At 44.9% G+C, this 12,880-nt stretch overlaps 1 protein-coding gene across 1 annotated transcript; it reads left to right on the top strand.

Annotated features, from left to right (window-relative positions):
* Nucleotides 1–299: 299 nt before the first annotated feature.
* On the top strand, nt 300–12,770 carry psmd5 (proteasome 26S subunit, non-ATPase 5). Its single transcript, XM_072662633.1, has 10 exons — nt 300–504; nt 3,015–3,155; nt 3,263–3,376; nt 3,588–3,716; nt 3,827–3,936; nt 4,790–4,932; nt 6,248–6,439; nt 6,580–6,689; nt 11,999–12,139; nt 12,288–12,770. Exons 1-10 carry the CDS (start codon nt 328–330, stop codon nt 12,543–12,545), a joined length of 1,515 nt encoding a protein of 504 aa, XP_072518734.1. The 5' UTR covers nt 300–327; the 3' UTR covers nt 12,546–12,770.
* Nucleotides 12,771–12,880: the final 110 nt, after the last annotated feature.

Genomic DNA, 12,880 nt, shown 5'->3' with positions numbered 1-12,880 from the left:
TAAATATTATTATATAAGTATTACTAATAATTAGGCATTATAAGGCAATAATAAGTCATTTTTTAGAGATACTAAATAAAACCTTCAAGATAGTAAGTCAGAAAAAATACCTTTAAACTTGAAGCTTTAAAAGGTTTATTAGATGATTAGATAATTAGATGATTAGATAATTAGATGATTAGATGATTAGATGATTAGATGATGGCTTTGTGGTTCAGAGAACTGCTCGCTTTCCCCCCCCAGGCTGCGCAACCGCAGCGCAGCCCTGACGCGCGCTGACACTCTCCCACCGCGGCGGCGGTAACGGCGGTCAAGCAGAGGCGCATCATGGCGGCGGCCATCGAGAGGCTGCTGTGCGAAATCTCGGAGTCGGAGGAGCCCATAGACGAGCTGAGGAGCCTCAGGACGGCCGTGGCCGCGACTCCGCTGAGCGGACTGAGAGAGAGCCTGTCCGCGGAGAAGCTGGGGGTCGTTTTCTCTCTGCTGAACACCAACGACAGGCAGGTTGTTCCTCCATCGCTCCGGACAGCTGAGTCAGGGCGACCTGCGGCCCGAACCGGCTCTGTCACCCCTACACAGAGAGCCTGAGCGGGGCTGAGCCTGAGCGGGGCTGCCTGTCAGAGTGAGCCGGGGCTCGGACGGGCTGGGTTAGCTAGCATAGCGAGCTAGCGAGCTAGCATTAGCTCCAGCTCACCGGTCAGCCCTGGGACGTTAGCTCGCGCTGACAGCGCTAGCGCTAGATAGCTAACTAGCTAGCAGCTAACAGCTAATTAGATAGCTAGCTAATAAGCTGGAGCCCTTTCCTCCCCAAAACCCTCCTGTTTAACCTAATAATGTCAGCTTTACTTTTATCTCTTTACAATATAAACTTATTTTATATAATATTAATATATTGGCCTCTGTTCGGTGATGCCAGGTAGCTAGCTAGCATAGCTGTAGCTAGCTAGCTAATAAACCCGGACTCTGAATTCAGTGTTATGAGATGCTAAGATTAAAAAAGTGAGACAATAAGTCAGTTTTTATGAGTTTATGAATTAAAACGAATTAAAGTTCAAACTGAGATGATATAATGATATAATATAATAAGACCGCGTGCGTGCAGTCCTGCAGATAACGAGCGCTGACTGTTAGCCAGCTAGCTAGCCGTTAGCAGCGGTGCTAACTAGCTAACTCTTTTGCAAATTATGAGGCAAAAATGGTCCATTGCACTTTAAAAAGGTGAGGCTTTAACTTTATTATGAGGCCATTTGACTTGTTTTGTATTATTTAATCATTTAAACCGGGTTATTCTGTGTTTTATTACAGAGTGAAGAGGAAGACCGCCTGAGGTAAAATCCCTGCAGCGGCGCTCGCGGCCTCTCAGCCACGGTCCCGTCAGAGAGCTGGTGGTAGAGCTGGACGATACAGTAAAAATATGATATTAATATATATATATATAATATTCAGTATTAGTTAGCTAGCTACTACTTATATAGCATAGCTACCTTTTTTTTACCATATCGCCCAGCCCCACCATCAGCTCTCTAATGGGACCAGGTCAGGAGCACAGTATAACCAGGTTTAAATTATAAAATAATACAGTTTAAGCAAAATTCCTCCATAATAAAGAAACTGACGCACTTTTTAAAGGTGGAATTGGAAACTTTTGCCTCACAGTTTGCAAATTATTGAGTTAGCACTGTTGCTAACTGTTGATCAGTAGCCACAGGACTGAATGCACGCGCCCAATAACTTTTCAATATGTTGGAGATTTCAGCTCTCTGAAAAATCCTAAAATACCAAATCGCAATATTTAAAGACATTTTTCATGATACTCGATACATCATTAGCCACCGATTGTTAAAAAGCCACTGTTCAGATAGTGCCCAGTGCTGAGTACTGAGACTTCTCTTCAGTATCTGCTGAATTAATCTAATTAAAACAGTCTGACTACACTGTTAATGATCAGTGTTTATTAACCTCAACACTTCAGCCCCGTCTTTCACTTTCTGCCTGAAATTACACTCAAATTTTGAGGCGTGTTATTCCAGCCTTACGTAAACTAGAGGCAATTTTCATGAGATTTTACTGAACTTCTGAAAACTTCGACTCCAGATTCAGGCGATCAGCTGAGGTGTTCGGTATCTGAACATCTGAATGAGGCTAGGCTAACGTTGCTAACCAACACTGGGCTTAGATTGTCCCTAATCTCACCCCCATAAACCGAAAATCCAAAAATGATCTCAGTAGCACTGGAGGGTTTGCATGAATTTGATATTTTGCTTAATGATGGTGGACTTTTTATAACCAGGGTTCTCTTAAGGGTTCTTTAGTAAAGGCAATGGTTCTATATAGAATCACAATTCAGAGGAACTGGATTGAGATATGGATGCTTGAAGAACCTGCTTTTTTTGCTTATAGTGCAAAACGTACTCTACACTCTCAAAGACAAAGGTGAAGGAAGAACCGGTTTTGGTCCCACAAGGAACCAGGCTTGTAGGAGAGATCTGTGGGTGTAAAGTTTCCTGTTCCAGTTTGAGGGTTGATGGGTGATTTGTATTTATTGCAGTTGAGTAAAAGTGAATTACACTCCTCAACTGTAGGGGAGAGCTTTGTAGCAAAAATAAATACAATTCATAATGGTGTTTCAACCGTTTTAATCTAGTGTGTTTGAGCCTGGAAATCTGAAGTGTTGCCCAAAGGACTGTTACTGGTGAAGAGGTTTGCTCGCCCAGTCAGGGAATCGAACACTAGTTTGCACTGGGGAAGGCGGTGTTGTTAGTCCTACTGCTCTACGCTGTCTATATGGAATAACCTTTTTAGCCATTCCAACGCCACTAAGACACTTCACAGTCGTTCTCCACGTCTGAGCGCGCTACTTACTTTCTTGTCGTCTTGTAGACCATCTAAAGTCACATATTCAGGTCAAGAAGGTCTTGAGGTGGGAAAACGCTGCCCTGTGATCCATGTACCTGCAGCTAAATGCGTCGTGTTCAAGCCTGACTTGGTATCTGTGTGTGTTTGTTTACAGGGAGCAGGTTGAAGTGTGTGTGGAGATCCTCGGACGTGTCCTGCAGGTGCTGGACCCTGCCCACTTGGCCCAGAACTGCAAGTCAGAGCTACAGAGTGGGCTGAACCACCCGGATGATTCTGTTAAAGTGCTGGCTCTCACTCAGGTCCGTGGTACCTGCCGTCCTGCTTTCACTGTGATGTTGAGTTGAACAGTCATCTGAATGGTTGGTTGGCTGGCTGGTTGAGCTGTGTCCATCTCTTGTGTTCGTAGATCGGTCGGGTGGTCGGTCACTCGGAGGGGATCACGGAGGTGCTTAACAGTCCTGAGATTCTGCGGGATGTAATCCGCTGTGTGGGGGCAGAGCGTATAGGCATTGCCAAAGAGGTACGGTAGCTCAGTGTGTGAGGAAACATCTGCTTTTGGAGTTCTCAGCCTGTGAGGTTTTCCACAAAGCGGGGCTTCTCAGCTTGAAGGAGTATTTTCCTCACTTTGGGCTGAGATGTTCTCACAGGCTGTAGAGTGGAGCTCTGCTCAGGTCTGTGAGGGTCATCTCACTCAAGCTTATGTGTGTGTCTTCATTTTCCCCCTTGTTTAGGCCATTTCTGCCCTCAGCAAGCTGAGCAACACAAAGGCGGGGCTTGATGCTCTGTTCCGCTCTGATTTGCTGAAAGAGCTCAAGGATGTGATGTCCATCAGTGATGTCATCAGATACAGAGTGTATGAGGTGCGTGTGGGTTGTCCCACCCATCACCAAAAAGCAACATTATGACATTTTTGGTGTGTGTGTGTCATCAAAAAATGGATTACATGCTCTCTGTGTGTGTTTTTTTGTAGCTGGTGGTGGAGGTGTCCTCCGTATCTCCTGTCTCCCTGGGCTACTGTGCTAACAGCAGCTTCATCTCTCAGCTTCTGGAGGAACTGACCGGAGATGATGTACTTGTCAGGTAACACAACTCATCCCATCCAAACATATTGAATCACCATAATTTCTGAGAACACTGTTTGTTCCACTGCTCCACAGCTCAATGCTGGGGGGCTTTATACCCCTTTGTACACGCCTGGCACTAGGGCAGCATGGTGCCAACAGGTTCGTCAGTGATCTGCTCCAGAGAGAGTCCTTTCTACTGACAGTGCTTCTCTACAGGAACTAGACAAGCTGTTTTTGTGTGCGTTTGCACATCTGTGTCAGTAATGGGTGCAACTTAAGTAGCTGAATGCATTCATTAGAAGTGGTGTCCACAAACATTTGGACATACGTGTGTGTGTGTTTCTGATGGAGGAATTGAACCCCTTTCTCCTGGGTGTAGGAGCATGCAGCCCTGACCATCAATGACAGTCTTTATTGGGTTCAGCAGAGAGACAGAAAGAAACAGCACCATCTGGTGGACACACCAAACTACTGCTAATACATCTACAGATAATCAATACTATTGATGTCTACCGATAATCAATGGACATGACACACAAAAAAGAAGCTGTGCATACATTGAAATTAATTGTATTAATATTCCATGCTGGAACTTTGTTGTGAGGAGGGTTTGATTGCATTCAGCCACATTAGAGAGCATGATCCAACTCCTCCTAAAGTTGTTGGAGCTGCATCCCACCAGAGAACACCGCTCCACTGCTCCACAGCCCGGTGCCGGAGGGGGGGCTTTATAAGGCTGCTCTGTTTTAGCAGTGGGTGCAGTCTGCTCCTTAGAAGAGGTGTCTGGATACTTTTGGACATAGCGTAGCGTACGGGTAAGGTTACGTGAATGTTTCTGACCCACAGCCACTCTTGGTCTCCCTCCTCAGAGCGACTGCCATCGAGATGGTCACCAGTTTGGCTCAGAGCCAGCATGGCCGCCAGTACCTCGCCCAGCAAGGCATTATGGACAAGATATCCAACATGATCGTCGCTGCAGACTCTGACCCGTTCTCCAGCTTCTACCTGCCAGGTAGTGGGCATGTCCTTGTGTGTTTCTTAAAATCACGATAGTTATCCAACCGTCCATCACGGTTTACAGTACCACCCTATTCTATGATGAGAGAAAAATACATACAGGATTTAGAGATCCACCTGAAGATGTGTTTGGTGTCTGAGCTATGCTTCTTTAGTTTGTGACTGGAGATGCTAAGCTAACATTGCTAACAAACACTGGATTCGGGCTCTCCTCAATTTACTCATCTCTTTAACACATGCGTAAAAACTGTCTGTTTCTCAACCCGTCTCTCAAAACTCCTCCAGATCAGTTTGGTAAACGGATGTGGATGTTGTGAATGGTGTGACTCCCTTTACTTTACACACTAAAATGCACCACAGAGCACAACGGTGGAGGAACCGGAACCACGTTCGCCTCAGGACAGTCGCTCCACACACCCTGGCCCAGTTTGAATGCAGGCACTGCGAAGTTGACACACACAAATTTGAGTGTGTGCTTATGGAGATCAGATTGGTGACCGTCTGAGTGTGGTGTTTGTTAGCAACGTTAGTTTGGCATCACCCATTGTAAATAAAGAAGCAGAAGTCAGATCCTAAACTTTGGCATAATTACATAAATAATTCTCCTGAATGTGCGCTGAATGGACAAAAGTATTGGGACGCCTACACATTCCACCTACAGGATCTTTTAGAATCACACCCGTTTTAAATACGTAAACATTTAGTATGCCGCCAACAAACACAGGACTCTGAAAATCTGTCTCTCAGAGCTCCTCCAGATCTTTATCAGTTTGGTAAATCAATGTGGTTTGGGTGAGACATACCACAGTTCAGGTGTGGGAACATTTTGGCCTTAAGCAAATTGATTGAGGGGAGTCCGTATGAACGGAAATGAGCCGATCCGTCTACTTTGTTTAAAACCAGTGGCGACAAAAAGCGGTGATCCAGCTAACCTAAAGGCTCACCTTAAACCTGACCATCCTTCCCAGTTTTCCAAGCTGGGCACAGTTGTAGAAGGGCGTTCCCAACAGTTGGAGGTAACGGATGTCTTTATAAAGGTGACTGCTCAAATACGCAGCACTCACTCACAGATGGCGGGACTCGATATATAGCCAGAGATTCTTTTTATATGTGGTATCTCCCGGATTACTGTTAATTAGAAGCTCATTGAATCTTAAAAGGGTGCACTTTATTAATTAGGCTATTATATTGTCTTTAGATCAATGACATAAAAAGCTTTTGATGACCAGTAATATCGTTTTATCGTAATTAGTTCTGGGAAAATTCATTCATCTTCAGAAAATGGGTGTCGTGTTTGCCTGTATGTTCAGGTCTGGTGAAGTTCTTCGGCAACCTTGCGGTCACAGACAGCCCTCAGCAGGTGTGTGAGAGGTATCCAGCATTCCTCAACATGGTGTTCGCCATGGCAATGAACCCTGACCCAACACAGACCCCTGTTGCCCTGGATACAATTGGATTACTGGGAGGCACTGTGGAGGGCAAACAGGTTCTGCACAAAACAGGTGTGTGTTAGCATTTAATGCTAAAGTTGGAAGGAGTGTTTTAGCTCTGAGTGCCTCTTAAATGATCTGGCCCAATCAGAACGGAGCTTATTTGCATGAGCCAGGTATAAAGGCACAGTAACCTCTGTTCTGCTTTGCAGGGGAACAGTTCAGGTCCGTGCTGAAGCGAATGAGTCTGCTGGCGACAGATGAAGCAACTGAGCTCCGAGTGAGGAGTCTGGAGGCCATCGCTCAGCTGCTGACGTTACCTGTGAGTGTGTGACTGTGGAGGGGTTTAATCCAGTATGAATCTGCAGTGTGTGTGTAGTAGTGTGTACAGTCTGACAGTAATCACTGTGGAGGGGTTTAATCCAGTATGAATCTGCAGTGTGTGTAGTAGTGTGTACAGTCTGACAGTAATCACTGTGGAGGGGTTTAATCCAGTATGAATCTGCAGTGTGTGTGTAGTAGTGTGTACAGTCTGACAGTAATCACTGTGGAGGGGTTTAATCCAGTATGAATCTGCAGTGTGTGTGTAGTAGTGTGTACAGTCTGACAGTAATCACTGTGGAGGGGTTTAATCCAGTATGAATCTGCAGTGTGTGTGTAGTAGTGTGTACAGTCTGACAGTAATCACTGTGGAGGGGTTTAATCCAGTATGAATCTGCAGTGTGTGTGTAGTAGTGTGTACAGTCTGACAGTAATCACTGCGGAGGGGTTTAATCCAGTATGAATCTGCAGTGTGTGTGTAGCAGTGTGTACAGTCTGACAGTAATCACTGCGGAGGGGTTTAATCCAGTATGACTCTGCAGTGTGTGTAGTAGTGTGTACAGTCTGACAGTAATCACTGTGGAGGGGTTTAATCCAGTATGAATCTGCAGTGTGTGTAGTAGTGTGTACAGTCTGACAGTAATCACTGTGGAGGGGTTTAATCCAGTATGAATCTGCAGTGTGTGTGTAGCAGTGTGTACAGTCTGGCAGTAATCACTGTGGAGGGGTTTAATCCAGTATGAATCTGCAGTGTGTGTATGTAGTAGTGTGTACAGTCTGACAGTAATCACTGTGGAGGGGTTTAATCCAGTATGAATCTGCAGTGTGTGTGTAGTAGTGTGTACGGTCTGACAGTAATCACTGTGGAGGGGTTTAATCCAGTATGAATCTGCAGTGTGTGTAGTAGTGTGTACAGTCTGACAGTAATCACTGTGGAGGGGTTTAATCCAGTATGAATCTGCAGTGTGTGTAGTAGTGTGTACAGTCTGACAGTAATCACTGTGGAGGGGTTTAATCCAGTATGAATCTGCAGTGTGTGTAGTAGTGTGTACAGTCTGACAGTAATCACTGTGGAGGGGTTTAATCCAGTATGAATCTGCAGTGTGTGTAGTAGTGTGTACGGTCTGACAGTAATCACTGTGGAGGGGTTTAATCCAGTATGAATCTGCAGTGTGTGTAGTAGTGTGTACGGTCTGACAGTAATCACTGTGGAGGGGTTTAATCCAGTATGAATCTGCAGTGTGTGTAGTAGTGTGTACGGTCTGACAGTAATCACTGTGGAGGGGTTTAATCCAGTATGAATCTGCAGTGTGTGTAGTAGTGTGTACGGTCTGACAGTAATCACTGTGGAGGGGTTTAATCCAGTATGAATCTGCAGTGTGTGTGTAGTAGTGTGTACGATCTGACAGTAATCACTGTGGAGGGGTTTAATCCAGTATGAATCTGCAGTGTGTGTGTAGTAGTGTGTACAGTCTGACAGTAATCACTGTGGAGGGGTTTAATCCAGTATGAATCTGCAGTGTGTGTGTAGTAGTGTGTACAGTCTGACAGTAATCACTGTGGAGGGGTTTAATCCAGTATGAATCTGCAGTGTGTGTGTAGTAGTGTGTACAGTCTGACAGTAATCACTGTGGAGGGGTTTAATCCAGTATGAATCTGCAGTGTGTGTGTAGTAGTGTGTACAGTCTGACAGTAATCACTGTGGAGGGGTTTAATCCAGTATGAATCTGCAGTGTGTGTAGTAGTGTGTACAGTCTGACAGTAATCACTGTGGAGGGGTTTAATCCAGTATGAATCTGCAGTGTGTGTGTAGTAGTGTGTACAGTCTGACAGTAATCACTGCGGAGGGGTTTAATCCAGTATGAATCTGCAGTGTGTGTGTAGTAGTGTGTACAGTCTGACAGTAATCACTGCGGAGGGGTTTAATCCAGTATGAATCTGCAGTGTGTGTGTAGCAGTGTGTACAGTCTGACAGTAATCACTGCGGAGGGGTTTAATCCAGTATGACTCTGCAGTGTGTGTAGTAGTGTGTACAGTCTGACAGTAATCACTGTGGAGGGGTTTAATCCAGTATGAATCTGCAGTGTGTGTAGTAGTGTGTACAGTCTGACAGTAATCACTGTGGAGGGGTTTAATCCAGTATGAATCTGCAGTGTGTGTGTAGCAGTGTGTACAGTCTGGCAGTAATCACTGTGGAGGGGTTTAATCCAGTATGAATCTGCAGTGTGTGTATGTAGTAGTGTGTACAGTCTGACAGTAATCACTGTGGAGGGGTTTAATCCAGTATGAATCTGCAGTGTGTGTGTAGCAGTGTGTACAGTCTGGCAGTAATCACTGTGGAGGGGTTTAATCCAGTATGAATCTGCAGTGTGTGTATGTAGTAGTGTGTACAGTCTGACAGTAATCACTGTGGAGGGGTTTAATCCAGTATGAATCTGCAGTGTGTGTGTAGTAGTGTGTACGGTCTGACAGTAATCACTGTGGAGGGGTTTAATCCAGTATGAATCTGCAGTGTGTGTAGTAGTGTGTACGGTCTGACAGTAATCACTGTGGAGGGGTTTAATCCAGTATGAATCTGCAGTGTGTGTAGTAGTGTGTACAGTCTGACAGTAATCACTGTGGAGGGGTTTAATCCAGTATGAATCTGCAGTGTGTGTAGTAGTGTGTACAGTCTGACAGTAATCACTGTGGAGGGGTTTAATCCAGTATGAATCTGCAGTGTGTGTAGTAGTGTGTACGGTCTGACAGTAATCACTGTGGAGGGGTTTAATCCAGTATGAATCTGCAGTGTGTGTAGTAGTGTGTACGGTCTGACAGTAATCACTGTGGAGGGGTTTAATCCAGTATGAATCTGCAGTGTGTGTAGTAGTGTGTACGGTCTGACAGTAATCACTGTGGAGGGGTTTAATCCAGTATGAATCTGCAGTGTGTGTAGTAGTGTGTACGGTCTGACAGTAATCACTGTGGAGGGGTTTAATCCAGTATGAATCTGCAGTGTGTGTGTAGTAGTGTGTACAGTCTGACAGTAATCACTGTGGAGGGGTTTAATCCAGTATGAATCTGCAGTGTGTGTGTAGTAGTGTGTACGATCTGACAGTAATCACTGTGGAGGGGTTTAATCCAGTATGAATCTGCAGTGTGTGTGTAGTAGTGTGTACAGTCTGACAGTAATCACTGTGGAGGGGTTTAATCCAGTATGAATCTGCAGTGTGTGTGTAGTAGTGTGTACAGTCTGACAGTAATCACTGTGGAGGGGTTTAATCCAGTATGAATCTGCAGTGTGTGTGTAGTAGTGTGTACAGTCTGACAGTAATCACTGTGGAGGGGTTTAATCCAGTATGAATCTGCAGTGTGTGTGTAGTAGTGTGTACAGTCTGACAGTAATCACTGTGGAGGGGTTTAATCCAGTATGAATCTGCAGTGTGTGTGTAGTAGTGTGTACAGTCTGACAGTAATCACTGTGGAGGGGTTTAATCCAGTATGAATCTGCAGTGTGTGTGTGTAGTAGTGTGTACAGTCTGACAGTAATCACTGTGGAGGGGTTTAATCCAGTATGAATCTGCAGTGTGTGTGTAGTAGTGTGTACAGTCTGACAGTAATCACTGTGGAGGGGTTTAATCCAGTATGAATCTGCAGTGTGTGTGTAGTAGTGTGTACAGTCTGACAGTAATCACTGTGGAGGGGTTTAATCCAGTATGAATCTGCAGTGTGTGTGTAGTAGTGTGTACAGTCTGACAGTAATCACTGCGGAGGGGTTTAATCCAGTATGAATCTGCAGTGTGTGTGTAGCAGTGTGTACAGTCTGACAGTAATCACTGCGGAGGGGTTTAATCCAGTATGAATCTGCAGTGTGTGTGTAGCAGTGTGTACAGTCTGACAGTAATCACTGCGGAGGGGTTTAATCCAGTATGACTCTGCAGTGTGTGTAGTAGTGTGTACAGTCTGACAGTAATCACTGCGGAGGGGTTTAATCCAGTATGAATCTGCAGTGTGTGTAGTAGTGTGTACAGTCTGACAGTAATCACTGTGGAGGGGTTTAATCCAGTATGAATCTGCAGTGTGTGTGTAGCAGTGTGTACAGTCTGGCAGTAATCACTGTGGAGGGGTTTAATCCAGTATGAATCTGCAGTGTGTGTATGTAGTAGTGTGTACAGTCTGACAGTAATCACTGTGGAGGGGTTTAATCCAGTATGAATCTGCAGTGTGTGTGTAGTAGTGTGTACGGTCTGACAGTAATCACTGTGGAGGGGTTTAATCCAGTATGAATCTGCAGTGTGTGTGTAGTAGTGTGTACGGTCTGACAGTAATCACTGTGGAGGGGTTTAATCCAGTATGAATCTGCAGTGTGTGTAGTAGTGTGTACGGTCTGACAGTAATCACTGTGGAGGGGTTTAATCCAGTATGAATCTGCAGTGTGTGTAGTAGTGTGTACGGTCTGACAGTAATCACTGTGGAGGGGTTTAATCCAGTATGAATCTGCAGTGTGTGTAGTAGTGTGTACGGTCTGACAGTAATCACTGTGGAGGGGTTTAATCCAGTATGAATCTGCAGTGTGTGTAGTAGTGTGTACGGTCTGACAGTAATCACTGTGGAGGGGTTTAATCCAGTATGAATCTGCAGTGTGTGTAGTAGTGTGTACGGTCTGACAGTAATCACTGTGGAGGGGTTTAATCCAGTATGAATCTGCAGTGTGTGTAGTAGTGTGTACGGTCTGACAGTAATCACTGTGGAGGGGTTTAATCCAGTATGAATCTGCAGTGTGTGTGTAGTAGTGTGTACAGTCTGACAGTAATCACTGTGGAGGGGTTTAATCCAGTATGAATCTGCAGTGTGTGTGTAGTAGTGTGTACGATCTGACAGTAATCACTGTGGAGGGGTTTAATCCAGTATGAATCTGCAGTGTGTGTGTAGTAGTGTGTACAGTCTGACAGTAATCACTGTGGAGGGGTTTAATCCAGTATGAATCTGCAGTGTGTGTGTAGTAGTGTGTACAGTCTGACAGTAATCACTGTGGAGGGGTTTAATCCAGTATGAATCTGCAGTGTGTGTGTAGTAGTGTGTACAGTCTGACAGTAATCACTGTGGAGGGGTTTAATCCAGTATGAATCTGCAGTGTGTGTGTAGTAGTGTGTACAGTCTGACAGTAATCACTGTGGAGGGGTTTAATCCAGTATGAATCTGCAGTGTGTGTGTAGTAGTGTGTACAGTCTGACAGTAATCACTGTGGAGGGGTTTAATCCAGTATGAATCTGCAGTGTGTGTAGTAGTGTTTACTGTGTGTGTGTGTGTGTGTGTTTGTGTGTTCCACAGGTGGAGCAGCAGACAGACGACCTGCTGTTGCTGACAGAATCCTGGTTCTCCTCTCTGAGCTCTAAGCCGATGGAGATGATCAGAGATATGAGCACTCAGCCCTTCCCAGAACTACACTGCTCTGCACTCCGCATATTCACTGTAAGTGTGTGTGTGTGTGAGAGAGAGATATTTAATATTTTTTTGTTGGAGTAGCTGTCTCTACTGTCCAGGGTGCAAGGCAACTAGTTCTGTACATCTTAGGAAGTGTGTCCCAATACGTTTGTGTGTGTGTGTTTCTAAATTGCAGGCCATAGCGTGCCAGAAGTGGGGCCAGCGTTTGATGATGTCGACGCCAGGTTTTGCAGAGTGGGTGGTGGACCGCTCTGTGGGTAAAGGAAAGGAGGCCAAGGACTGTAAGTTTGAGCTTGTGGGTGCGCTGTTGAGCACGTCCAGCATACGAGAGATTTTCGGGGCTCCAAACTACCTAAAGCTGAAAACCTACCTGGAAGAGGGACCATACTACGTCAGGGCCGTGTCCTCGGTCACAACTGAGGGAGCGGACTGAGTGGAAAACACACACACACACACACACCGTAAAACCAGTAACACCCATTAATCCTCTGTTTCTACCTGATGATAATATTTAGGACATTTGTCCTGTTGGGATGAAGTAGCACCTATACATTACTGCTGTTCCAGTTTCTTGGGTTTTTGCACTAAATCTGGTTCTCTTTTTTTTTTCTTTCGTTCTCTTCTTTGTTATTAAAAACTAAAATTTATTTTTGTCAAACTGAATAATTTCCATGTTTCTGTTTCCATGTTAATTTCTAATGGCCACTGAAACTTTTCAGTCAAGCTATATGAAGTGTTTTTCCTTCATTGTTTAAAAAGAGTTGATCC

Source organism: Salminus brasiliensis, chromosome 18 (genome assembly GCF_030463535.1).
Source record: "Salminus brasiliensis chromosome 18, fSalBra1.hap2, whole genome shotgun sequence".
Classification (NCBI taxonomy): Eukaryota; Metazoa; Chordata; class Actinopteri; order Characiformes; family Bryconidae; genus Salminus; species Salminus brasiliensis.
This window is presented reverse-complemented; position numbering and strand designations above follow the sequence as displayed.